General features: G+C 42.5%; 3 protein-coding genes across 5 annotated transcripts in view; all 3 read left to right on the top strand.

The window, feature by feature from the left end:
- Positions 1-91, top strand: part of LOC132774327 (dimethylaniline monooxygenase [N-oxide-forming] 2-like) — a 34576-nt gene extending 34485 nt beyond the window's left edge. The window contains exon 10 of the mRNA XM_067467668.1: positions 1-91. The gene's annotated coding sequence lies outside the window, so the exon portion shown is untranslated.
- Positions 6-20263, top strand: LOC137096947 (flavin-containing monooxygenase 1-like). 2 transcript variants are annotated; one of them, XM_067467670.1, is made up of 9 exons: positions 6-137; positions 455-643; positions 1635-1797; positions 2660-2802; positions 6657-6856; positions 8190-8545; positions 10553-10622; positions 11909-11917; positions 18015-20263. In XM_067467670.1, exons 1-9 carry the CDS (start codon positions 6-8, stop codon positions 18361-18363), a joined length of 1611 nt encoding a protein of 536 aa, XP_067323771.1. In that variant the 3' UTR covers positions 18364-20263. The 2 variants fall into 2 exon arrangements, with proteins under 2 accessions (XP_067323771.1, XP_067323770.1); XM_067467669.1 differs by lacking the exons at positions 11909-11917; positions 18015-20263 and adding an exon at positions 12742-13349 and having other exon boundaries at positions 10553-10625.
- LOC137096949 (flavin-containing monooxygenase 1-like) overlaps positions 18276-25457 on the top strand; it is a 24021-nt gene continuing 16839 nt past the window's right edge. For both annotated transcript variants that reach the window (XM_067467675.1, XM_067467674.1), the window contains exons 1-5: positions 18276-18364; positions 21005-21141; positions 21467-21655; positions 22651-22813; positions 24313-24455. In XM_067467675.1, coding sequence (XP_067323776.1) covers positions 21010-21141; positions 21467-21655; positions 22651-22813; positions 24313-24455 — 627 coding nt within the window. In that variant the 5' untranslated portion in view covers positions 18276-18364; positions 21005-21009. The remainder of the gene's footprint in view (positions 18365-21004; positions 21142-21466; positions 21656-22650; positions 22814-24312; positions 24456-25457) is intronic.

Genomic DNA, 25457 nt, shown 5'->3' on the forward strand with positions numbered 1-25457 from the left:
ACATCATGCCCAAAAAAGTAGCTATTGTCGGAGCAGGTATAAGTGGATTAGTTTCCCTCAAATGCTGCTTGGATGAAGGACTGGAGCCTACCTGCTTTGAGAGAAGTGATGACATCGGGGGAATTTGGCAATTCAAGGTAAGTTGGGGCATCTGATACAATATGTTTCCTAACCTTTTTGTATTTTATGCTATATAATTAAATCTGTGTATTTTAGATGCTATAGATGTTGCCTTTGATAATGGTATGGAAACTTGCATTATTCAAAACTAGTATGGACTATATGCAGAGCCAATTCATGGAACTCCGGGCTTCTGCTACCTGCAGAACTCTCTGCTGCTGTGCCAAGTTTATTAATTTAATATTTTGACCTGGTGGGGGGGTCGACAACATAATCACTTTAAAGGACACTACTATAAACCATGATAAACTTAATTGTGCTACTGTATGTATAGGAAAATGTTGAAGAAGGAAGGCCCAGCATCTACAAATCATTGATCAGTAATTCCTGTAAAGAGATGTCAGTCTTTTCAGACTTCCCATACCCAGAAGATTTTCCAGTCTTTTTGCCCAATGCCAGGCTTCTGGAATACCTGGAGATGTATACAAAGCATTTTGATCTACGGAGACACATTCAGTTCAAAGTAAGCTTGATATATTTCTGTCTAGAGCAGTTTCTCTCAACCTTCCTAATGCCGTGACCCCTTAGTAAATTTCCTCATGTTGTGGTGGCCACCAGCCATAAAATTATTTTTGTTGCTACTTCATAACTGTAAGTTTGCTACTGTTATGAATTGTAATGTAAATATCTGATATTCAGGTTGTGTATTTATTCGCTGGACCAAATTTGACACAAAAAACCAATATGCCCAAATTTGAATACTGTTGGGGTGGAGTGAGGGATTTATTTTGTCATTTGGGAGTCGTGGTTGCTGGGATTTATAGTTTATCTACAACCAAAGAGCATTCTGAACTCCACCAATGATGGAATCAAACTAAACATGGTACACAGGACTCTGATGACCAACAGAAAATATTGGAAGGGTTTGGTGGGCTTTGACCTTGAGTTTTGGAGTTGTAGTTCACCTACATCCAGAGAGCACTGTGGACTCAAACAATGACAGATCTGGACCAAACTTGGCATGAATACTCGATATGCCCAAATGTGAACACTGGTGGAATTTGGGGGAAATAGACCTTGACATTTGGGAGTTGTAGTTGCTGGGATCTATAGTTCACCTGCAATCAAAGAGCATTCTGAACCCCACCAATGATAGAATTGGGCCACATCCCCATGCCTGGAAGGACTCACTGGTGCAAGTCTCCCTCCCGCCTCGCAAGCTCTCCCTCAGCCACGCATGCACACCATGTTGCCATATGCTGAGCATTCCTGCTCCCCCCCCCCTCCCCGACCGCCAGGCTGAGAAATACTGGTATAGAGACCATGTATTATTGCACTCCAGAGAGAGAAACAATTCCAGGAATACAACTGAGAATGGCTTGCCTACTCGGATGGTCATGCATATTTCTAGTTGGGAAAGACGTTAATTATTGAAGGAAGCCATATTTCTTTATCCAGCTGAGCATACTCCTTTCCAGATTGTTAGTCATGATTATTTTATGTAAATGTTTCAGACGAAAGTAATCAACATTAGCAAGTGTCCTGACTTCTCTGCCACTGGCCAATGGGATGTTATCACAGAGACAGAAGGGGAGCAGAAGTCAGCCATCTTTGATGCTGTGATGGTTTGCATTGGTTTCCTTACTAACCCTAGGATGCCACTCACTTCTTTTCCTGGTAAAGTTCTTTTTTATGTCCATCTGTTTATTTGCAAAATTCACAATATCACTCCATTAAAACCAATCAAAATGTCACAGTATAATGAACAAGTTTTCAAACTCTCCAGAATTTGGAGGGGTGGTAGAGCTGACCATATTAAAGCCATAAAGATCCCTTCTACACTGTCATTAGATCTCATGATCTGATACCAGTTTATTTGCTTTGAACTTGATTATTTGAGTCTCCACTGCCATATAATCTGGGATGTGGAGATAATTTCACCAGGCACAGGACTTTGCGCAAGGATAGGCCGCGCAGGGCAGCCTCCCTTGCCTGGCTCATGCTGCCCATCGGGCCTGACGGATAGCGTGCGCCTGGCGAGGGGAGCAGCCCCTGTGGGCCTGTCCTTGTGCAAAGCCCCTCACCAGGCACAGGGCTTCGCACAAGGATAGGCCACGTGGGGCAGCCTCCCTTGCCTGGCTCACACTGCCCATCAGGCCTGACGGATAGCGTGAGCCAGGAGAGGGGAGTAGCACTGAGAGGGAGGCCTGAGAGGGCACTGAGGGGGAGGACTCCTCCTCCACAGGCCCGCGGGCCATACTTTGAAGTCCCTTGTCCTAAACCCTTAACCTTAGCAGTAGATGGGGGGGGGGGTTGCCAAAGATTCTGGCCTGAGGCTGAGCTTCAGGATGTAGGCATCATGATCCAAACAGACACTAGAAAATCACTAAAACTAAAATTCACTTAGGAGTAGACCTCACTTCATTGACTGAAATTTCCAATGAAAGTACTGTACTGTAAAGTACTGTATAGAATTTGGCTACTGTTCTTTTAGATGTCATCTGGAAGCTCACTGTGACATGTTCTTACTTCCACTCAGGTATAGAAAAATTTAATGGCATGTATCTTCATAGCCGGCACTATAAAAATGCAGAAGTATTCCGGGATAAAAGAGTGCTTGTGATTGGCATGGGGAATTCAGGAGTTGATATTGCAGTGGCAGCAACACACACAGCAAAAAAGGTAACATTTCTCATTTTAAACACAATATATGTGTTCACTAATTGTGGATTGCTGGTATATTGACTAATGTAAACAACCACGAGAAAACCATATTGTCATGTTGATGCAACTTAAATTAAAATGCGCCTAAGCCAGTTTAGAAAACACTGCCTCTGCTGTGAGCTGCAATTAATATTTCAGGAAGCCAATTAATGCAACAAGAATCTTTGAAGAAATCCACAAGTGTGGAAATGGCATTGTTAGAATGTAAAAGACACTGCAAGAACAGGCCTTTAGATACTTTCCCTTTTCATGCATTCTAACTATTTTAACTGGACATAAGAAGAAAGTTAGGGATAGTAGCTTGAGTGCGGCCAGGAAGGGCACTTGAGATTGTTGTTTATTCCTTCAGAGTCAAGGCCAGTCACTTCAAGGAAACCATCCATCCATCTTGCCCTTGGTTGGCCCCTCTTCCTTTTTCCTTCCATTTCCCCCAGCATCATTGTCTTCTCTAAGCATCATTATCTTCTCATCTTTGCCTCTAATTTCCTTCCCTCCAGTGAACAGTCGGGCTTTATTTCCTGAAGTATGGACTGGTTGGATCTTCTCACAGTCCAAGGCACTCTCTACTTCTCACTTGAAATATTGCAGCTTAAATTTAGTCACCTTTCCCAGAAACATGTGACGTGGCAGCATCCCTTTAGCAGTGGTTCCCAATTGTTTTTTGACCAGGGACCACTTGACCAGGGACCTTTTTGACCAAGGACCACTCTTCAACATTAGTACCAAAAGGTTTATGAATCTGTTTTTGGTCAAATTTAGATTTGGTTTGGGGTGCTGATTCAGAAAAATTGCATTGGATAGACCACATCAGCTCTAGTTTCTGATACAGAACATATGCCATCCAGTAGTTACCATCTGCTCGCCCATAGAAAACCATACTTAATAATCTAGAGCTGATGTGGTCTATCCAATGCAATTTTCTGAATCAGTGCCCCAAATAACCCCAGGGACAGGCCTAAAAGGCACCAAGGCACCCCTGCTTCCAGACACCACATGGAACGGCTCTGCTCAGGGGGAAGGAGGAAGAAGAGAAACAGCAGTCAGGAGGCTTGTTGTCACGCCTTTCATGGGTAGTCAGCCTCTCTCCTCATGACATCCCTGTTGCCTCAGCACTGCAATAGGGTTTCATGAGACCAGCCACTCTCATTGCAATGGTGTATTAATGGTGAGGCCATGGATCATATTTTAGATCTTGGGGACCACTGGTGGTCCATGGAAAACAGGTTGGGAACCATTGCTTTAAAGAAAGAATGGGAGAAATGGAAAGGAGGAATGTGAGAAATGTGGTCATATTTTTACTCAACCATCTCAAATTCTCAGGGCAAAACTATACATAGACCAGAATGCACCTATTCGCTAATATTTGCATTCTGGTTATGTTTGCAATGCTGTTTGCAAAGTAAAAAATGCAAACAACAATAATATGTAAAAATCTTGAAGTCAAAATGTTTGCAGATGAAATGTGCTTACTCAACCGCATGTATTAGGAGAAGTGAACACAAACATATGTCAGAATGTTATCTGAACTAGAAATGAAACAAATTTAGAGTTGAAACAATTATGTTAAAAATCGATGAAATGAAACTAGAAATGAACTCCCTGTGTAGCCTCCAGTCTATAGAATTCTGGGAGAGCCACCAAATGAACTTCTGAGACAATCACAGGATTTCCAATTCAATTTCACCCTTCAATTCGCTAAACTTATTATTTACGTATGTTTATGCATGCTTTCCAAACAGAGACCTAATAGGGGTGCTTGAATTGTGTTGCATTAGGGTTGTTGTACAATATCCAACCTTTGCTCATTAATTGATTTAATTTTCCCCCATCTTGTTTCCAATATAATTTCAATTTTTTTCCAGTTACAACTGATCTGAAAGGACCAGTCAGAGTAATGTTCAAAGTACTTCTGAAAATTCTAGCAATAGATTCAGAGGGGAGGCCACCTGGGTTAAACCTTTCACCACTCTCAACAGCAGGCAGGGCCTTCCCTAGGTAATTTTCAAGAGTAAGCAAACAGTTTTTTGCCCCCCCCCCCCCCCCCAACCAATCACTGAAAAATAAAAGGTAGAGGTGAATAAAAGAGTTACCTTACAACATTATGTTCATATAGCAACCTTGGCAAGACATATTTTCAGCCCATGTTATTCCAAAGCTGACTGTTTCCCATTTCTTTTTATTTTTGAAAGCGTAGATAATGAAATTGCTATAATTTTTTTCATGTCAGGAGTGACTTGAGAAACTGCAAGTCACTTCTGGTGTGAGAGAATTGGCTGCCTGCAAGGACATTGTCCAGGAGACATCCGGATGTTTGACCTTACAAACTCCGAGGATGTCTGCCATAGATACAGGCGAAACATCAGGAGAGTTTGCTTCTGGAACATGGCCACACAGCCCAGAAAACACACAACAACTTAGCGATTCCAGCCATAAAAGCCTTTGACTATACAGTGCTGGAACCACTTTGAGGCCCGGATGGTGATGACACAAACTGGGTGGCTTTCTTTCTTTCGCGTGTTTGTTGTTGTCTGTGGCCATGCAGTTTGAAGCTGGCTTTCATCAATGGCATTAAGCAGTCAGTGCAGATGGGGGCAGGTGGCAAAGATGCCTACAAGGAGCTGTGGCAGGGCCTTGCTTTCTCCTCTGACTCAGGAAAATGAGCCACTTATCTTGATCACTAGGAAGCCAGCAGAGCTGTGTCTGCAGGCCAAATCTCTCTGCTCTCGTTTCGCCTCCTCCTCCTCCTCCTCCTCCTCTTCCTCCTCATTGCCTGCCTCTTGTTGTCTTTCAAAGCAGCCAAGCAGAGGAGGAGGAAGAGAAGGAGGAAGCCTCACTTGCTGAGCCGCTGTTCACCTAAAATGGCGTACCTGGCCCTGGAGATCAAAGGTGGAGGGAGTGGGGCAGGAGGACGCCTTTGATCCGAAGGAAAGGCAGCAGGGAGGGAGGCAGAAAGTGAGCCAAAGCAGCGCTTCCCTTCCCGTTGTTGTTTCCTTGGAAGAGTGCACCCGGGGGTGCCTCAAGAGTGCCCCTTGGGGATTCAAGCTATACACAAATGCGTATCTTGCCTATTGCTTCAGCCGCCCCTGACAGCAAGATATGAATCTGCAGGTGCAAAGTGTGCAAAGAAGAAAGCTTTTTTCGCTGCACATATTGCCACATTATTGGAGCAAATATGCCCTCTATACCATGTCTTGTCACATAAAAGTATAGTTTTCTGCCATCTGTGCTTTAGTCGTCATTCTTCTCATTTCATTTCCCTGAGGATCTCTGTATACCAGAGACCCTCATTTGTAATGGGTTGGAGAGGACGTTTGGGATAATCTGCATTTTATATGCCAGTGTAGATGGTGCCTTAGAAAGGGTGTGAAGGAAGGCTGGCCGAAAGTCACTGGTGGGGAAATTGTGGCCCTCTAAATGTTGCAGGGCCCAAATAAACCCCAGCCAGCATGGCTAATGGTCAGGGATGACAGAACTTAGTGAACTGCAGCTGAGGGGCTACTGATTTTCAGATGCATGTTAGTATACCAGTACGCATTTGTAGTGCTAGGAAATTATTTAGTTACTTTGGTTCCAAATTCTAAAAGTACACACATTGAATTAAATTTTGGGATAGATCAGAATATGTATCTTATGTTTGTATGTTTTGAAAGAGAGATTGAGAGAGACAATATGTAGACTATCATCTCCATGCAGAAAATTGAATTTCTTATTTTAAAAGTTGGCTTTCATAACTAATGAAATCACTAATGTAGTACTGTATAGAATGATTCCTAACAGGTTGTTGCTGTGTTTGATTGTCTTCCTTTTTTAAGGTGATGATTAGCACAAGTACAGGTGCTTGGACACTAAGCCGTGTTTTTGACAATGGCTACCCATGGGACATGGTGTTCCTTACTCGTTTTATGAACATAGTCCGAAATAGTCTTCCTGGGCGTATCACAGCATGGCTGGTTGCAAACCGAGCGAGCCAGTGGTTTGATCATGCCAACTATGGAATCATTCCAGAAGATAGGTACTTAGTATAAATTATTGCATAAAAACAAGTTATTTATTTATCGTAACAGGAGCAAACCAAGGGTACAGTTGTAATGTACTTAAAAAACACAAAGTTTAAAAAAACTTGGCATTATATTAAATGTTCTTTGACCAGTAGCTGCCTCTGGTGTGCCTCTGGTGTTGCTAAAAGAAGGTCCTCCATTGTGCAGGTGGCAGGGCTCAGACTGCATTGCAATAGGTAATAGGTGGTCTGTGGTTTGCTCTTCTCCACACTCACATGTTATGGACACCACTTTGTGGTCTCATTTCTTAAGGTTGGCTCTGCATCTCATGGTGCCAGAGCACAGTCTGTTCAGTGCCTTCCAAGTCTTCGGTGTGCCCGGGGGGAGGGGGAGTTTCTCATCTGGTATCAGCCACTGATTGAGGTTCTGGGTTTTTGCCTGCCACTTTTGGACTCTCGCTTGCTGAGGTGTTCCTGCAAGTATCTCTGTAGATCTTAGAAAACTATTTCTTGATTTAAGGCATTGGCATGCTGACTGATATCTGAACAGAGGATGGGCCGGAGATGTCACTACCTTGGTCATTTCATTATTGGCTGATACTTCCCAGTGGATGTCAGGTGGTGCAATACCAGCTAAACAGTGTAATTTTTCCAATGGTGTAGGGCACAGACACCCCGTGATAATGCAACATGTATCATTAAGAGCCACATCCACTGTTTTAGCGTGGTGAGATATGTTCCACACTGGGCATGCATACCCAGCAGCAGAGTAGCAAAGCGTAAAAGCAACAGGTAGAAACATAGAATTTACAATACATTCTTGTAAAAGATGAAAGTATGTAAATTATAGTTGAAAATTAGTAGAATCTGAGCATTCACCATAGATTCAGTTCAACAAACTTTGAAGGAAAATGTGTTTGCATAAAACAAAGGATGGGCTGGCCTAAGGAATATTTATGCTTTTGGAAATCCAACTCTCAGGCCCCTTCTAGACTGCCATATAATACAGATTATCAAAGCAGATAATCCACATTATCTGCTTTGAACTGCATTTCATGAGTTTACACTGCCATATAATGCAGTTCAAAGCAGATAATCTGGATTTTACATAGCAGTGTAGAAAGGGCCTCAGGGCCCTTCCACACTTCCTTTTCTCCCAGGATCTGATCCTAGATTATCTACTTTAAACTGGAATATATGAGTCCCCACTGCCACATAGCCGGGGATAAACAGATAATTTGGGATCAGATCCTAGGATAAAGGGGCAGTGTGGCAGTGCCCTCTGTGTATTTACTGAAGTACCTGGCAATGAATAAAGTAATCTAAATGTCTTAATCCTTCCTCTTAGATCTGTGATGAGAGAGCCAGTGTTAAATGATGAGCTGCCTGCTTGCATCCTCACTGGGAAGATCACTATTAGACCTGAAGTGAAGACGTTTAAAGAAAATGCTGTGATATTTGCAAATACTCCCGAGGCAGAAGATGTGGATGTTGTTGTCTTTGCCACTGGATACAAGGCTTCATTTCCTTTCATTGATGAGTCTGTCATCAAAGTTGAAAATAAGCATGCTTCATTGTACAAATACATCTTCCCTCCTCAGCTGGAGAAACCAACACTTGCCCTTATTGGGTTCTTCAAACCATTTGGACCAGTCATACCAGCAGTGGAAATCCAGGCACGCTGGGTCACTCGTGTCTTTAATGGTATGTAAGATGGGACACAGCACTCCAAAGGTCTAAGTGCACATTTAGGAAGTGACACTAGTGGGCATGACTTATAGTTGACATTGCTACCTTAGAAAGGTTCTCTTAAGAATGAATATAAGCCGGTCTGTAAGCCGATCTGAGTCCCTCTACGGAGGTGAGAAGATCGGGATATAAAAGTTTTAAATAAATAAATAATAAATATAATAACTGCATATAGAAATCATGATTCTGGGTCTTAAGAGTATCAAGTGGTATTATTATAATTAAAACTAGCCAGTTGTCTACATAAAAAAATCATACCCATCTCTATTCTGATACTATAAGAACACCTGAAAGTGAAGACACCACTTTTAGGCTTTATTTATGTATTTATTTTGCTGGTTTTATCCCAGACTGGGACCTATGATGGCTTCCAAAATAATTAAAAGCTCACATTAAATTCCAAAAACAAAAGATAAATTAAAAATAACACGTGTTTAAAACATATGCAAGATGAGAAAGCCTAAAATAAACCCTCAGTTATATGTAAAATGCCTGGCTAAATAGGAACGCCTTCATCTTCCAATGCAAAGAAAGTTGGAAAGGGGGGGGGGGGCAGCCTAGCCTCTCAGGCTCCGTCTGCACTGCTATATACAATTCAGATTATCTGATTTGAACTGGATTATATGACAGCATAGACTCATATAATCCACTTCAAAGCAAATAATGTGGATTGTCAGCTGATAATAAAGATAATTATTGGCAGGCTAAAACCTTTTTCTTCAGACAGGCCTTTAAAAATGAAGGTTTTTCAAATCAAGTCAGGGGGTGCTGTGGTTTCTAACTCTGAATATGTTTTAATGGCCAATAACTGATTTTTTTTAAAAAATATTGTTTATATCTAATTCTGTTTTAATGTTTGCATATTTGCTTTAAATTGTATGCTAATGCTTCCTAGTAACAGAGTAACATCCAAATCTTCGAGGCCTGAAAGCTTAGTGTGCCGTTGTGCCTGGGGCTATAGCTCTTAGTAAAAGAGGCATGGACGTGGCATCTTTCCCCAGGGGATTGCTTCTTGCCCTCCTATAGGAAACTGGAACTCCCAAAGACCAAAACACAACAGATAACTCAAAATGGTATTTATTGTTCACAATGAGTTATCTTTCTCAGGCATAAACTTGATGTTTCAACAGGGATAAAGGAAATATACTTTACAATCTCTGAAGTCCAAAGAGTTTGCATCTGAGAAGCTTTTCCTGTTTCCTCTTTCCTCAATGGCTGTGAATATCGGAATAAACACAACCCCAGTCCAATGGCCTATGTTGAAGGGACAAGACCTTCCTCTGGTGCCAAAAGAACCGGTTTGAAGGCGCTTGGGTCTCCTCAATGTTGTCCAGGATGATCTGGACATAAAGCATGAGTCCCAAGGGTAAAAAACCTTAGAATTGGTGCTGAGAGGTCATTTTAATCAGGGGCTTTTAGAGCCACGTCTCTTACTCATGTCCATCTGATAGAAACTCTGATGGCAGAATGAAAAAGGGAAGCACTCCCCTCCTCCAGGAAGAGGTGGAGCCAAACAATTGAGCTTGAGAAAGCAATTCAACTGGTGCAAACAACACTGATTGACAGCTATAAATAACCAATCAATCCAACTATACATAAGCAGGGTAAAAAGGCAGGATTAAGCATGATACAACAGTTTAAATCTTGCAACTAACAGTTCTACACATAGATGGCGCCACTCTCGCCGTCACACTTATCACAGCATATCTAAAAAACTGATTGAACTTTACTGTGCTCCCTGCTGCATCATTGGGGATCTTGTGCAATTTGGGTTGACAATTAAGATTTTTTTTCACACTTAAAATACCACTGCAAACAGCCACTGAGCCTTATTTATAGATGAACAAACTGTTCTTCTGTTTGAAGACATCTTCTAAAAGTTGTTTGTTCTTTGTGCGTGGGTTTGACTTGGTTGTCATTTTTCATGTTGTGATTCCCTGAAACATTTCTCCTGTCTTCTAGGCTTATGCAAATTGCCTCCAGTGAACATAATGGTGAAGGAGGTCAATGAAATTAAGAAAAACAAGAAAAAGTGGTAAGTCTTTATAAAACCAAGACAAATCCTCAGTAATTAGGTTACGGTTGTCAGCTGATAATAAAGAGACCATACAACTTTGACTCTATGCCTTCAGTGTTATGAAGATATTTAGAAAATAGTCTCATTTTGTTTCGTGTTTCATGGCCAGAGAAAGAGACTGGGTAGGATCTATGTCAGGATTGGTCCAGAGTGGAGACGGCAGGGCCGCGCATTCCCAGGCTGGGCCCTTCATAGATGGAGAGTCCACTACATTCTGAGGTAGCTTAATCCCAACAGCTCTAACCATTAGGAAGTGTATATGGGGGAATAAGGGAAAGAGCATTCAGTGCCATCCCTTCTGTTTTACCTACTTATTAGACATATTTGTTTCTTCTCTTTCCTCTTTGTTCATTTCATGGTGGTGGTGAAATTTCACGGTGGTGGTGAATGCCTCCCTTCGGGAAGGCAAGATTCCAGCGAGCCTAAAACAGGCTATTATAAAGCCGCTGTTGAAGAAGCCATCACTGGACCCCACCAAATTCGAAAACTTTCGGCCTGTTTCCAATCTCCCCTACTTGGGCAAAGTCATGGAAAGCGTGGTGGCCTCACAACTCCAGGTATTCTTGAGAGACACGGATTATCTAGATCCGGCACAGTCTGGTTTCAGACCGGGACATGGTACCGAGACGGTCTTGGTCGCCTTAGTGGATGATCTGCGCCGGGAGCTAGACAGGGGGAGTGTGTCCCTGTTGGTGCTCCTGGACCTCTCAGCGGCCTTCGATACCGTCGACCACGGTATTCTTCTGGGGCGCCTTGCAGAGATGGGTCTCGGGGGCACTGCTTTGCAGTGGCTCCGGTCATTTCTGGAGGGCCGTACCCAGAAGGTGTTATTGGGGGACTCCTGTTCAACACCACAGCCTTTGACCTGTGGGGTTCCTCAGGGCTCCATCCTGTCCCCCATGCTGTTTAACATCTACATGAAGCCGCTGGGTGAGATCATCCGGAGTTTCGGGGTGCGGTGTCACCTGTACGCAGATGATGTCCAACTCTGTCACTCCTTCCCACCTGCTACTAAGGAGGCCGTCGAAGTCCTGAACCGGTGCCTGGCCGCTGTAATGGTCTGGATGAGGGCGAACAAACTGAAATTAAATCCAGACAAGACAGAGGTACTCCTGGTCAGTCGCAAGGCCGAACAGGGTATAGGGTTACAGCCTGTGCTGGACGGGGTCGCACTCCCCTTGAAGGCTCAGGTTCGCAGCTTGGGTGTGACCCTGGATTCGTCGCTGAGCCTGGATCCCCAGGTTTCAGCGGTGACCAGGGGAGCATTTGCACAGCTTAGGCTCGTGCGCCAGCTGCGCCCGTATCTTGGGAAGTCTGACTTGGCCACGGTGGTACACGCTTTGGTCACATCCCGCCTCGACTACTGCAACGCTCTCTACGTGGGGCTGCCCTTGAAAACGGCCCGGAAGCTCCAGCTAGTCCAGCGCGCGGCAGCCATGTTGTTAACAGGAGCAGGGCGTAGGGAGCACACAACGCCCCTACTGTCCCAGCTCCACTGGCTGCCGATCTGCTACCGGGCCCAATTTAAGGTGCTGGTATTATCCTACAAAGCCCTAAACGGTTCCGGCCCAAAATACCTTGCAGACCGCATCTTGGCCTACGAGCCCACGAGGACCTTGAGATCATCCGGGGAGGCCCTTCTCTCGGTCCCGTCTGCCTCACAGGCACGCCTGGCGGGGACGAGAGAGCGGGCCTTCTCGGTGGTGGCCCCCCGGCTGTGGAACGCCCTCCCTGCCGAAGTTAGACAGGCGCCCTCCCTTATGGCCTTTCGCAGGAGCCTGAAAACGTGGCTCTTCGAGCTGGCCTTCAATTGAGTACTATATCTTTGGCAATGACGACCGGAATGGATCACGACTATGAGACTGACTATGACCCATGATACGACGAAGCGGATTTTTAGTATAAGTATATGTTAATTAGTAGTAGCATGTTATGTATTGTTCTGATGATTGTAAATTGTCTTTTCCATGTTGTTGTTCACCGCCACGAGTCGCCCCCGGGCTGAGAGTGGCGGTAAATAAGTGCAAGTAATAATAAATAATAATAATAATAATAATTTTTCATTATCATTAAGGTTTGGCTTGTCGTTTGACGAGGTTCTGAAGACAGATTGGATTGTCTACATGGATCAACTGGCCTCCTTCATTGGTGTAAAACCTAGTGTGCCAGCTCTGCTTCTCAAAGATCCAAAAATAGCCACAAAGATATTCTTTGGGCCATGCTCTGCCTACCAATACCGTTTAACTGGGCCAGGGAAGTGGGAAGGGGCCAGAAATGCTATCCTGACCCAGTGGGAGCGAACCTTGAAGCCCACAAGAACCCGAGTTGTAGAAGACACTTCAAGTTTCTCTACATATGTGCTTAAAGTGCTTGCCCTCTTTGCTGTATTTGTTGGAATTTACTTCAGTTTCAATTAGTTCTGGTGTATCCACAGGGCAGTTAGCTGATATTAGAGTAAAAACAATAGGGAAATGCAGTATATCTCATGAAATGGAATATGAATGGTCTTTAAACCACTTCTTTCAATGGGAAACATCACATTCTGCTAATTCACTTATTTTAATGGGAAACTCATGATCAGTTAACAGAGGGCAAGCTGCTGATGACCTGCCCCTCTGATACTTATGGAGAAATTAAAGACAAATGATGATTATGATAATAATAATAATTCTATTTCTTACTTGCCTCCCTTTGTGGCTCGAGATGGGTTACAGCATAGTTAAAACACATAAGCTTTGTAGAATTTCCATAACTACACATATTTAAATGTATTTCTATAAAATATAATATTAAAACATATTTCTATAAAATATATAATAATAATTCAAGGTACAGGTTCTTACCTATAAAGCCCTAAACAGTTTGGGACCCGCTGTCAGAACCTCTTTCCTCGTAAGCCCCAAAGCAAGTGTTAAACGCAGTTTTCCATTCATCCCCCTCCTTAATTCGCACTAAATTATAAGCTCCGCGCAGATCTAACTTTGAAAATATAGACGCTCCTTGCACTCTGGATAATAATTCTGGTATTAGAGGTAAGGGGTAACGATATCTAACAGTGAACTTATTAAGTACTCTGTAGTCGCAAACCAACCTAAGATCCCCAGTTTTCTTAGACACAAAAAATACTGGCGCAGCTGTAGGTGAACTTGAAGGTCTTATAAAATTTTTCTCCAGGTTTTCATCTAAAAACTCTCTTAGCGCTGGTCTTTCAGGAACTGATAATGCATACAAACGCCCCGCAGGTAACCTAGCGCCTTCCTCCAGCTTGATTGCACAGTCATAAGGCCTATGAGGAGGCAATTTATCAGCCTCTTTTTTTACAGAACACGTCCCTAAAATCAAAATAACAAGATGGTACTCCAACCAAGTCTGGATCCTGACTAGAAACAGTTAAGCATTGATGCTTCTCCAACTTAATGGTCTTATTTCCCCAGTCAATAGATGGATTAACCTTGGATAGCCAACTCATTCCTAGAAGTACGGTATATCTAGGTAGCATGGTTACATCCCAAGTGAAATCTTCCACAATTCCCTGTAATTCCCATGCCACCCCCAAGGTTTCATGAGTTATGGAACCTGTACCCACAAGTTTACCATCTGCTCCCTCCACCCAAACTGCATTCTTCTTTTTAACCACTGGTATATCATGGTCTTTAACAAATTTTTCATCAATGTACGACCCCGTAGCTCCCGAGTCTACCGGTGCCCATGTAGTTATCTTTCCACCATTCCCCAACAAAAGATTAATCTGTACAAAAACATGCTCCTTATTTCTGGGCCATTGAACCATTGGTCCTAGTGCACTGGACCAAGGGTGTACTAGGGCTGACCTTTTCCCTGCACCTTGGATGACTTGATGGTACAATTTCTAGCAAAATGCCCCCCACCACCATAATATAGGCACAAATTAAGTTGTCGTCTCCGCTCCTTCTCTGCTTCTGATAACTTCCGGTAAACGCCCAGCTGCATGGGCTCCTCCTCCCCTTTACTTCTACTGCGGAGCTGGCAAGGGAAGGTAGAATCAAGCCTCTGCTGAGACGTCCTTTTCTCCGGAACTCCAAATGCGCATCAATGCGCAGCACCTTTTTCACCAGGTCATCCCAAGAGTCAGGTGTCTCCAAATGAGCCAATTCGTCCTGAAGTTGATCCGACAAGCCAGCTGTAAACAGGAGCATAAACGGTTTTTCTCCCCAGTCAAACTGATGTTTGAGGAGATTGAACTTAGTTAGATACTCCAACACAGTGCTCTTTCCTTGATGTAGGCGATGTAAGGCCCAACCTGCATTCTCCTCTCTCAGTGGATCCCCAAAGGAATTAGTTAGTGCCTCCTTAAATGCATTCAAATTGTTTCTAATTGGACTGTTCCCTGTAACAATTGACACAGCCCATTTAGTTGCAGCTCCAGTGAGTAAACTTAACATAAACGACACCTTGGCTGTGTCATTAGGCAGCTCAGTTGCAGCAATTTGTCCAAAATAAAGTTCTACTTGCATAAAAAACACATGTAACAATTCTTTGGTCCCATCAAAACGCTCCGGCAACATGACACTTGGGTTGCGTTGCAGGGGCTTCCCTCCCTGCATTTGTGCCAACTGAGCCTGAAGATGAGCCACCTGAGTGGCCAGCCCTTACAAATTTGCCATTCCTGGTGGTTGCTGGTAGTAGGCAATCTGTCGGAACCCAGATGCCTTAAAGAGCCAGACACAGGAGTATATCCAAAACAATAGTTTATTAAAGCAAAGTAAACAGGACTCAGAGACACTTGATTCAGTGCCTCTGGTCAGAACTTAAAGTTTGCAGCAATTTGCATCTTAAAAAAACAAACTTGGAAAATAATCCGGATTAAACTGGCAAATAATCCAGATTAAATAAGAGTTTCTCCAAAACACACCAAAATCACACAGTTCAAAGATAATAAGCAAACAAAAAGCTGTGAAAAGAAGCCGTAATCCAGAAGCAGTCCAAAGTTGAATAAATCCCAGTTAAAGGTTCCAAAGTCCAAGAGGCAGTGTCATTGTTAGAAACAGTCCGAAGTCAAGGAGAGGGGAAATCCACAGTTACGAGAAGCCAATCTGGTTGGTACATGAAGAAAGCAGCAACCTGCAGATCCAGGACCCAAGTGAAACAAGAGAAGCGGCAGCGACAAGAGCCAAGGCATGAAACCAACACTTTGCCTACTGCAAAGTTCTATCACTCCAGTGCCTTCATTTATCTCATTTCACTCTCAGAGAAACCTTCAAAGGATTCTTCGTCTGTGGGTGACATAAATATCTTCCAGATTCTCTTCCTTTGCTTCTCCTCATCTAACACCTGGGCACCTCGTTCCCCTCCTCTACCACTCCTACTATCAGTTGTAGCGTTGCCAGCAGACTCTACTACAACACTATATGATGTAAGTATGGGTAAAATGGATTCAAGGCATTGATTTGAAGGGTGGCCAAGGCCATCCTTTCTTTATAAATCTGTCTTGTTGCCCTGCAGGTCTTCATCAGCACCAGAAATGACTCCTGGGTGATGAGCCAAGTGGATGACAATGGCTATCCCTGGGACACCGTCTTTCACACACGCTTCAGGAATATGATTCAGAATTCAGTCCCATGGTTCCTTTTGCAATGGATGATAGAAAAAAAGATGAACCAGTGGTTTGACCATGAAAACTATAGCCTAGTGTGTAAAAACAGGTATTTATTTGCCTCTAGTGAAGCTTAATGTATCTTGTGTTGGCTGGTAGGAACAATTACAAGACATAACAGGGTTAATCTAATGAATACTCTTAAAGTTCAACATTTAATCTTTATTCTGTCATCCAATATCAGTCGGTGCCCATCCCTAATGCAGGAATGGGTTGAGAAGGGCAAGGCAGCATTGCTAGCTAGCCAAAATAAAATAAAATAAAAAAGGAAGAAGGGGAAGGTGTTGTAGTAATATCAAGCACACTAAAGAAAAAGACGATACCATAGAATCATAGAGTTGGAGGAGACTACAAGTACCATGTAGTCCAATCCTTTGGCCTGTAGGAAAAAACAACACAATACAAGCATTTCCCACAGACGGTCATCCAGGCTCTGCTTGAAAACCTCCAGAGAAAGGGATTCTGTCACACTTTGAAACAGCATATTCCACAGCTCTTACCATCAGGAAGTTCTTCCTAATGAATTTCTTTTCCTGCAATTTGAATCCATTGCTCCATGTCCTAGTCTCTGGAGTAGCAGAAAACAAGCCTGCCTCCTTCTCATTGTGACATCCTTTCAAGTATTTAAAAATGACTTTCATGTCCCCTTTTAGACTTCTTTTCTCTAAGCAAAACTTTCTCAGCTCCCTAAGCCATCCCTCACATCAGGCCCGTAGCCAGGATTTTGTTTCGGGGGGAACTGAGTTTGATTTGGGGGGGGGGGGCAGTCTGAGTAAAAGAGGGTCTACCCTAGCAAACCTTTTGTATCGTTACCCCAATACCCCCATGCATATGGGATATATTGAGTATGGTGATCAGATCATAATATAAATAAACATAACAGTTTAAATAATGTACCAGTAAGGCCTTCTCGCAGACCACCCTGAGAATTGGGGAGGGGGGGGTGAAGCCCCTCAAGCCCCCCCCCCCCCCCCCGGCTACATGCCTGACCACCAGTTTTCTTAACACTGTTGATACAGAAACTAAATAAAATAACTTTATCAAACATAATTACCATTTGTGTCTTTCTGCTATAAAACCTATAAAATGTTACTTCTCCAATAAAAAGTCACATTATCAGCTTAACACACACTGATATAGTCCAAACCCACATTTCTCACACCATCTTATATTTCTGCCAACAAAACCCACAGTGCAAGATTTGTGTGATTATTAAAAGCTTCTTGATCTCAATTTTTAAAAACAAAACCCAAAAATAACCCCGTCAAGAGATTTACTATATTCAGGAAAAGTACTCTCAAAGCTCTATCACATTTTATTAGCCCTGCAGTACACTGTGTGTCTTAAAATTTTAAGCTTGTTCTCAGAGTAAACATGATTATCTGTTTTACTAAATTGTAGTGATGGTGGCGTGCCTTCAAGTCATTTCCAGTTGATTGCAACACAGAAGTGAAGGTATCCAAGGCTTTTCTTGCAAGGGGTTTGTCATTGCCTTCCTCTGAAGCTGAGATAATATGTTTAGAGGCCACTGCATAGAGTTCTGTGAATAAGCAGGCATTCAAACCCTGATCTCTCAGAGTTATAGCCCAGCACTCAATCCACTACTCCATCCCAGCTCTCTTCATTACATTATTAATCTAGAGTAGCACTATGTACTGGCTTCACTCCCTCAGATAGAGTTGCAATTTTTATCTTTGTTTTCTCAATTTCTAAAGGTTTGGCACCAGCCGCAATCAATCAATCCAAACAGATTTCATTGAGTATCTGGATGAGCTTGCTGTTGAATTAGGATCAAAGCCAAAGGTATTCCCATTGTTACTGCGGGATCCCCAGCTGGCCATGAGAATCTTCTTTGGACCCTGTAGCCCATTCCAGTATCGACTGATGGGACCTGGGAAATGGGCCGGAGCCAGGGATGCCATATTCACCCAGAAGGAGCGGATCATCAAGCCTACCAAAACCCGAGTTGTGGGCAACTCTCCAAGCTATAACCAGTTTTTCCTCCTTAAAATCAGTGGTATCATTGTTGTCTTGGCTACTATATTCCTGATCTCCACCAACTAATGTAAGAATAATGGTTTGAAATCAGATTGCAAAAGTTATGCATGGCTCCTCCTATAATAATCAGTTTATATGTGGAATAATTTATTCCATGGTTGCAGTCAGACCTCTATTGTTATTAGCTTTTGCATATATATTCAGAAATGGAAAAGATTATTTTCATTCTCAAAAAATGTGCAATATAAAGGTGGTGTGCAAAGATACTCTGATATATGTCTGTATATGCAACATATCTATTTACTTATAATCCCCCCCTCCCCAAAAAAAGTTCAACTTCCAGACTCCTTCTCACCACTGTGGCTGGTGCTTCCATATACACTCGACCATGGGAGAGTCAGGCAGGGAGAGCAGATAAAAATATAATAACTATTTTTATACCCTGCCACCATCTCCCCAAGGAGATTCGGAGAGGCTTACAAGGGGCAAGCCCAACAATTACAGATAAAAACAAAGACACAGTTAAAAACACTCAATAAAAATAATAAACCATAGCACAGCCATAAACAGCCATAAACAACATAATCAATCAATAGACTGAGATAAAAGTCATAATTGAGCTCAGGCTCAATGAGTGCAAATAAATCCTAAAGGAGCCAAAGGAAAGTTTGAGATTGAGTGAACAGGGGCTAGAGACAACTGTTGGCAAAAGTGTTGAGAAAACCAATAAAAGGGCTGAAATAAAGTGCAAAACTTAAACTTAAAATAGAGACAGGATGGATTTATGGTGAACTGCCTAATCAAAGGCATAACTGAATATCCAGGTTTTCAATTCCTTCTGAAAGGAGGCCAGAGTGAATGCTTGTCTGATCTCTTAGGGAGGGGGTTCCAGAGCTGGGGGGCCACCACCGAGAAGGCCCTCTCCCTTGTCCCCACCAACCGCTTGGGATGGTGATGGAAGAGAGAGCAGAGCTTCTCCAGATGATCTCAGGGTTCGCACTGGTTTGTAAGGGAAGATGTGATCATGAAGATCGGCAGGAGGAGTGGGAGGAGAACAAGGCAGTGGTGAGCAAGCTCCCTGGGGTCCACAGCAGTGGTGGTAGTGGCCTATCTCATTGCCCCTAGGAAGGCTTCGAGAAATTTATTAATTTGTTTTACTTTCATGAAGGGTCATCTGCCTGATCCCCTGAAAATGTGGAGGACCAACTGTAGCTGAGACCAGAGAGCCCAAAGCAATTCTGTCCATAACTTCAAGGAATATTCACCTTCTTCTTTACCTTCCCTACCTGTTTTAGGTTACATGTCTTCACAGCCATATTGAAAAACTTCTAGGAAACTCACAGAGAAAAAGTAGGGCAGGTGATGAAAATTTCAAAAATGTTTTCCCAGAGAATATTTGTAGGCACTCTGGTATCTGTTTTGTAGGGTACTCATTTTACATTTTATTGCAAGAAGATATAATTAAGTCAGCACAGGTAAGACAGAATGGAGATACAGGCAGTTATGAACAAGATAGGTTCTTTAGGTTTGTTCTTAAGTTGAATTTTTTTGTAAGTTGGGACAGATACATATCTAAATGTAACTCCAGCCATATATATAGAGAGAGGGGGGAGTGGACAGAGAGAGTGAGAGCACTATCTTTAGATAGCATTGGAAAGGGTTAATAGCCCTGTGGCATTTATTTTGCTGTCTTGTCCCTATTCAGGATAGTAGAGCACCTCATTTGTGGTTGCAAGAAAATAGCCCAGACTAACTATACTGAATGTCACAACAGGCTAGCAGCAATGGTGTAGTGCAGGGGTCCTCAAACTACGGTTCGGGGGCCAGATGTGGCTCGCTGAGGGCATTTATCCAGCCCCCGGAGGAGGCCTCTCTCTCAGTGGAATCAGTCTTGGCTCTTTTAATGCAGAGCTCCTTTCGTTCTTTCTGTCTCCCCCCTCACGCTCTCTCTCTCTCTCCCTCTTGGTTTCAGAATATGTGTGTTTAAGGCATTGAATAATTGCCATATGTAAGCTGCCTTGAGTCCCTTTTGGGGTAGAAAAAGGCGGGGTATAAACAGGGTAAATAAATGAAATAAATAAATATCATTTTTTTAATAACTTTGCTGACTTTCATATATTGGCGCATATATTGAATACCAAAAGATGTAAAAGCCAAATTATCCATGATGAAGACCTCCAGAGAAACCTACGCTTTTTACAAAATGCCCTGTGAGTGGGTGTATACTCCAGAAATCGAGATTTAAAAATGTGGTTGAATAGCTTATGCGACCTAAGCTATCTGCATGTTGCATATCTTCAACCATTTTTGTGTATTTTTTCCTTTTAATGGACTCTGCCTGAAGAACCTAGATAAGCAAAGTATTGGGTAAGGTATGCAGTGGCCAAGGTAAAGCATACGTAGTTGTGTTCCAGTTTGCTGAAAGGTATTTAAGACTTGTGTATACTCAATAAACATATCCCACAGACTCTCAGGTGGGGGGTCTAACCCCTTTGATCAAAGAATGGTGTGCATGTGGTTGGGCGTTTCTTTTCTGATCAGGTTTAGAGTTTCTTAAAGAGCTTCCCTCCTACTTGGGATGTGGAAGGCAGACATTTCAGAATCGCTTACACTTACTCTCCTTTAATATATGTATAAAAAGATCTGGTCAGCTCACGTAAAGGGTTGAATATTCTGAGGGTGTATTTTTCTTTTTCTGTATTTCAAGACATCATGCCCAAAAAAGTAGCTATTGTCGGAGCAGGTATAAGTGGATTAGTTTCCCTCAAATGCTGCTTGGATGAAGGACTGGAGCCTACCTGCTTTGAGAGAAGTGATGACATCGGGGGAATTTGGCAATTCAAGGTAAGTTGGGGCATCTGATACAATATATTTCCTAACCTTTTTGTATTTTATGCTATATAATTAAATCTGTGTATTTTAGATGCTATAGATGTTGCCTTTGATAATGGTATGGAAACTTGCATTATTCAAAACTAATATGGACTATACACAGAGCCAATTCATGGAACTCCGGGCTTCTGCTACCTGCAGAACTCTCCGCTGCTGTGCCAAGTTTATTAATTTAATATTTTGACCTGGTTTTGGGGGGGGGGGGTCGACAACATAATCACTTTAAAAGACACTACTATAAACCATGATAAACTTAATTGTGCTATTGTATGTATAGGAAAATGTTGAAGAAGGAAGGCCCAGCATCTACAAATCATTGATCAGTAACTCCTGTAAAGAGATGTCAGTCTTTTCAGACTTCCCATACCCAGAAGATTTTCCAGTCTTTTTGCCCAATGCCAGGCTTCTGGAATACCTGGAGATGTATACAAAGCATTTTGATCTACGGAGACACATTCAGTTCAAAGTAAGCTTGATATATTTCTGTCTAGAGCAGTTTCTCTCAACCTTCCTAATGCCGCGACCCCTTAGTACATTTCTTTATGTTGTGGTGACCCCAACCATAAAATTATTTTTGTTGCTACTTCATAACTGTGAGTTTGCTACTGTTATGAATTGTAATGTAAATATCTGGTATTCAGGTTATGTATTCATTCACTGGACCAAATTTGACACAAAAACCCGATATGCCCAAATTTGAATACTGGAGGAGTGGAGAGAAGGATTGATTTTGTCATTTGGGAGTTGTGATTGCTGGGATTTATAGTTCATCTACAATCAAAGGGCATTCTAAACTCCACAAATGATGGAATCAAACCAAACATGGCACACAGGACTCCGATGATCAACAGAAAATACTGGAAGGGTTTGGTGGGCTTTGACCTTGAGTTTTGGAGTTGTAGTTCACCTACATCCAGAGAGTACTGTGGACTCAAGCAATGACAGATCTGGACCAAACTTCGCATGAATACTCGATATGCCCAAATGTGAACACTGGTAGAATTTGGGGGAAATGGACCTTGACATTTGGGAGTTGTAGTTGCTGAGATTTATAGTTCACCTGCAATCAAAGAGCATTCTGAACCCCACCAATGATAGAATTGGGCCACATCCCCATGCCTGGAAGGGGCTCACTGGTGCGAGTCTCCCTCCCGCCTCGCAAGCTCTCCCTCAGCCACCCATGCACACCATGTTGCCATGTGCTGAGCATTCCTGCTCCCCCCCCCCCCCCGCTCCGACCCCCAGGTTGAGAAATACTGGTATAGAGACCCTGTATTATTGCACTCCAGAGAGAGAAACAATTCCAGGAATACAACTGAGAATGGCTTGCCTACTCGGATGGTCATGCATATTTCTAGTTGGGAAAGATGTTAATGATTGAAGGAAACCATATTTCTTTATCCAGCTGAGCATACTCCTTTCCAGATTGTTAATCATGATTATTTTATGTAAATGTTTCAGACTAAAGTGATCAATATTAGGAAGTGTCCTGACTTCTCTGCCACTGGCCAATGGGATGTTATCACAGAGACAGAAGGGGAGCAGAAGTCAGCCATCTTTGATGCTGTGATGGTTTGCATTGGTTTCCTTACTTACCCTAGGATGCCACTCTCTTCTTTTCCTGGTAAAGTTCTTTTTTAATGTCTTTCTGTTTATTTGCAAAATTCACATTCTGTCAGTATCACTCCATTAAAACCAATCAAAATGTCACAATATAATGAACAAGGTTTCAAACTCTCCATAATTTGGAGGGGTGGTAGAAGTTGACTACATATTAAAGCCATAAAGATCCCTTCTACACCGTCCTAAGATCCCATGATCTGATACTGAAAGGGTTAACAGAACTTAGAAATGTTGAAATGCTGAAATGCAAATCTAAAGAGGGGTTTGTCCCTCTCCTCTGGCCTACGGAAGACCGAAGGCCAAGAGGAGATAAAGTATCTGAAAGACACAAGATGCTCTATTGTCAAGTATGCCCAGGGTGGGTTGACACCCAAAATGCTTATCTGAAACAATAATATGTATGTTTACGTAGTTCGTAGAAGGTTATCAGTTTAGAGGCACTGAAGTGACAAAATATGAGAAAACGTGTTTTTGAAAGGTTGATCCGATAAGAGAGGTGTGTGCTCATGACACAGCGAAAAGACATGTATATAAGGTGACTGAAAGATCCAAGTGACACAGACAGCCTTCTTTGAAGACACTGGTCTGTCTTGGCTGTTTATCCCTGTGTGGCCACACTTGAATCAAGAGATTTTGCTTCACCTACGGAGACTGCTTGCTTTCTGACACCAGCCTTGGGGTGCTGAACAAAAGGGGTTCCCTTATATACCGGGTTGCTCTGAACTTGGTGACCAAGACATCAGGAGGGTGCTCACTCTGCAACCAAACAACAACGGGATCAAGCCGTCCCAACGAAGGCCTCTTCTCCCTCTCCCAACACTTTAGACACATAAAGAATGCTCTACCCTACACTTGAACCTAACCCAATATGATGAACACAGTGTGTTACAACTTCTAAAGTGTTTGACTCAGAGGAATTTAATCAATGTGATGAAATAGAAAGTTCATTGTACAGTATCAGTTACTGTTTCTTAAGTAAAAGATCATTCCAGCAGGCTGACAAATTCATCGAAAGCATGCCAAAAAAACACACCTAGTTGAGTGACTTGACCATCTAGCAAATGTACACACTGAAAATTATTTAGCTAAGCAAGTTGATTTTACTGAAATTGTTGAAAAAACTGTGCCAATAAAGCTAAACATTTGAGATAATTTTTGATATTACTGTACATCCATATAATTATTGAAATAAATATAATGGTTACTTTTGTGTTATCATTTAAACTGACTTATTATATCCTAAACCCTTCCCTTAACCTTAGCAGTAGATTTGGGGGGGGGGGGGGGGTGCCAAAGATCCTGGCCCGAGGCTTCACTTCAGGATGTAGGCCTCATGATCCAAACAGACACTAGAAAATCACGAAAACTACAATTCACTTAGGAGTAGACCTCACTTCTTTGACTGAAATTTCCAAGGAAAAAGTACTGTATAGAATTGGGCTACTGTTCTTTTAGATGCCATTTGGAAGCTCACTGTGCCATGTTCTTTCTTCCACACAGGTATAGAAAAATTTAATGGCATGTATCTTCATAGCCGGCACTATAAAAACGCAGAAGTATTCCGGGATAAAAGAGTGCTTGTGATTGGCATGGGGAATTCAGGAGTTGATATTGCAGTGGCAGCAACACACACAGCAAAAAAGGTAACATTTCTCATTTTAAACACAAGATATGTGTTCACTAATTCTGAATTACTGGTGTATTGACTAATGTGAACAACCACGAGAAAACCAAATTGTCATGTTGATACAACTGAAATTAAAATGCGCCTAAGCCAGTTTAGAAAACACAGTGCTTCTACCAAATGTAATAAAAATTAAAGAATGGGAGAAATAAATTGCTTCTGCTGTGAGCTGCAATTAATATTTCAGGGAGTCAATTAATGCAACAAGAATCTTTGAAAAAATCCACAAGTGTGGAAATGGCATTGTTAGAATGTAAAAGACACTGCAAGAACAGGCCTTCAGATACTTTCCCTTTTCATGTATTCTAACTAATTTAACTGGACATAAGAAGAAAGTTAGGGATAGTAGCTTGAGTGCGGCCTGGAAGGGAACTTGAAATAGTTGTTTATTCGTTCAGTCGCTTCTGACTCTTCGTGACCTCCTGGACCAGCCCACGCCAGAACTCCCTGTTGGCCATCACCACCCCCAGCTCATTCAGAGTCAAGCCAGTCACTTCAAGGATCCCATCCATCCATCTTGCCCTTGGTTGGCTCCTCTTCCTTTTTCCTTCCATTTTCTACAGCATCATTGTCTTCTCTAAGCTTTCCTGTCTTCTCATCTTTGCCTCAAATATCCTTCCCTCCAATGAACAATCGGACTTTATTTCCTGAAGTATGGACTGGTTGGATTTTCTCACGGTCCAAGGCACTCTCAGTACTTCTCACTTGAGATATTGCACCTTAAATTTAGTCATCTTTCCCAAAAACATGTGGCGTGGCAGCATCCCTTTAGCAGTGGTTCCCAATTGTTTTTGACCAGGGACCACTCTTCAACATTAGTACCAAAAGCGTTATGAATCTGTTTTTGGTCAACTTTAGATTTGGTTGGGGTGCTGATTCAGAAAAAATGCATTGGATAGACCACATCAGCTCTAGTTTCTGATACAGAACATATGCCATCCAGTAATTGCCATCTGCTCGC

The sequence above is a fragment of the Anolis sagrei genome, chromosome 4, assembly GCF_037176765.1.
Source record: "Anolis sagrei isolate rAnoSag1 chromosome 4, rAnoSag1.mat, whole genome shotgun sequence".
Lineage (NCBI taxonomy): Eukaryota > Metazoa > Chordata > Lepidosauria > Squamata > Dactyloidae > Anolis > Anolis sagrei.

Excerpts from the sequence above, each read along its gene's own strand:
- LOC137096947 (XM_067467670.1), top strand. The coding sequence starts at position 6 with ATGCCCAAAAAAGTAGCTATTGTCGGAGCAGGTATAAGTGGATTAGTT. Across the intron at positions 138-454 it reads GGGGAATTTGGCAATTCAAG|GAAAATGTTGAAGAAGGAAG; the intron begins GTAAGTTGGGGC and ends CTGTATGTATAG. Across the intron at positions 644-1,634 it reads GGAGACACATTCAGTTCAAA|ACGAAAGTAATCAACATTAG; the intron begins GTAAGCTTGATA and ends TAAATGTTTCAG.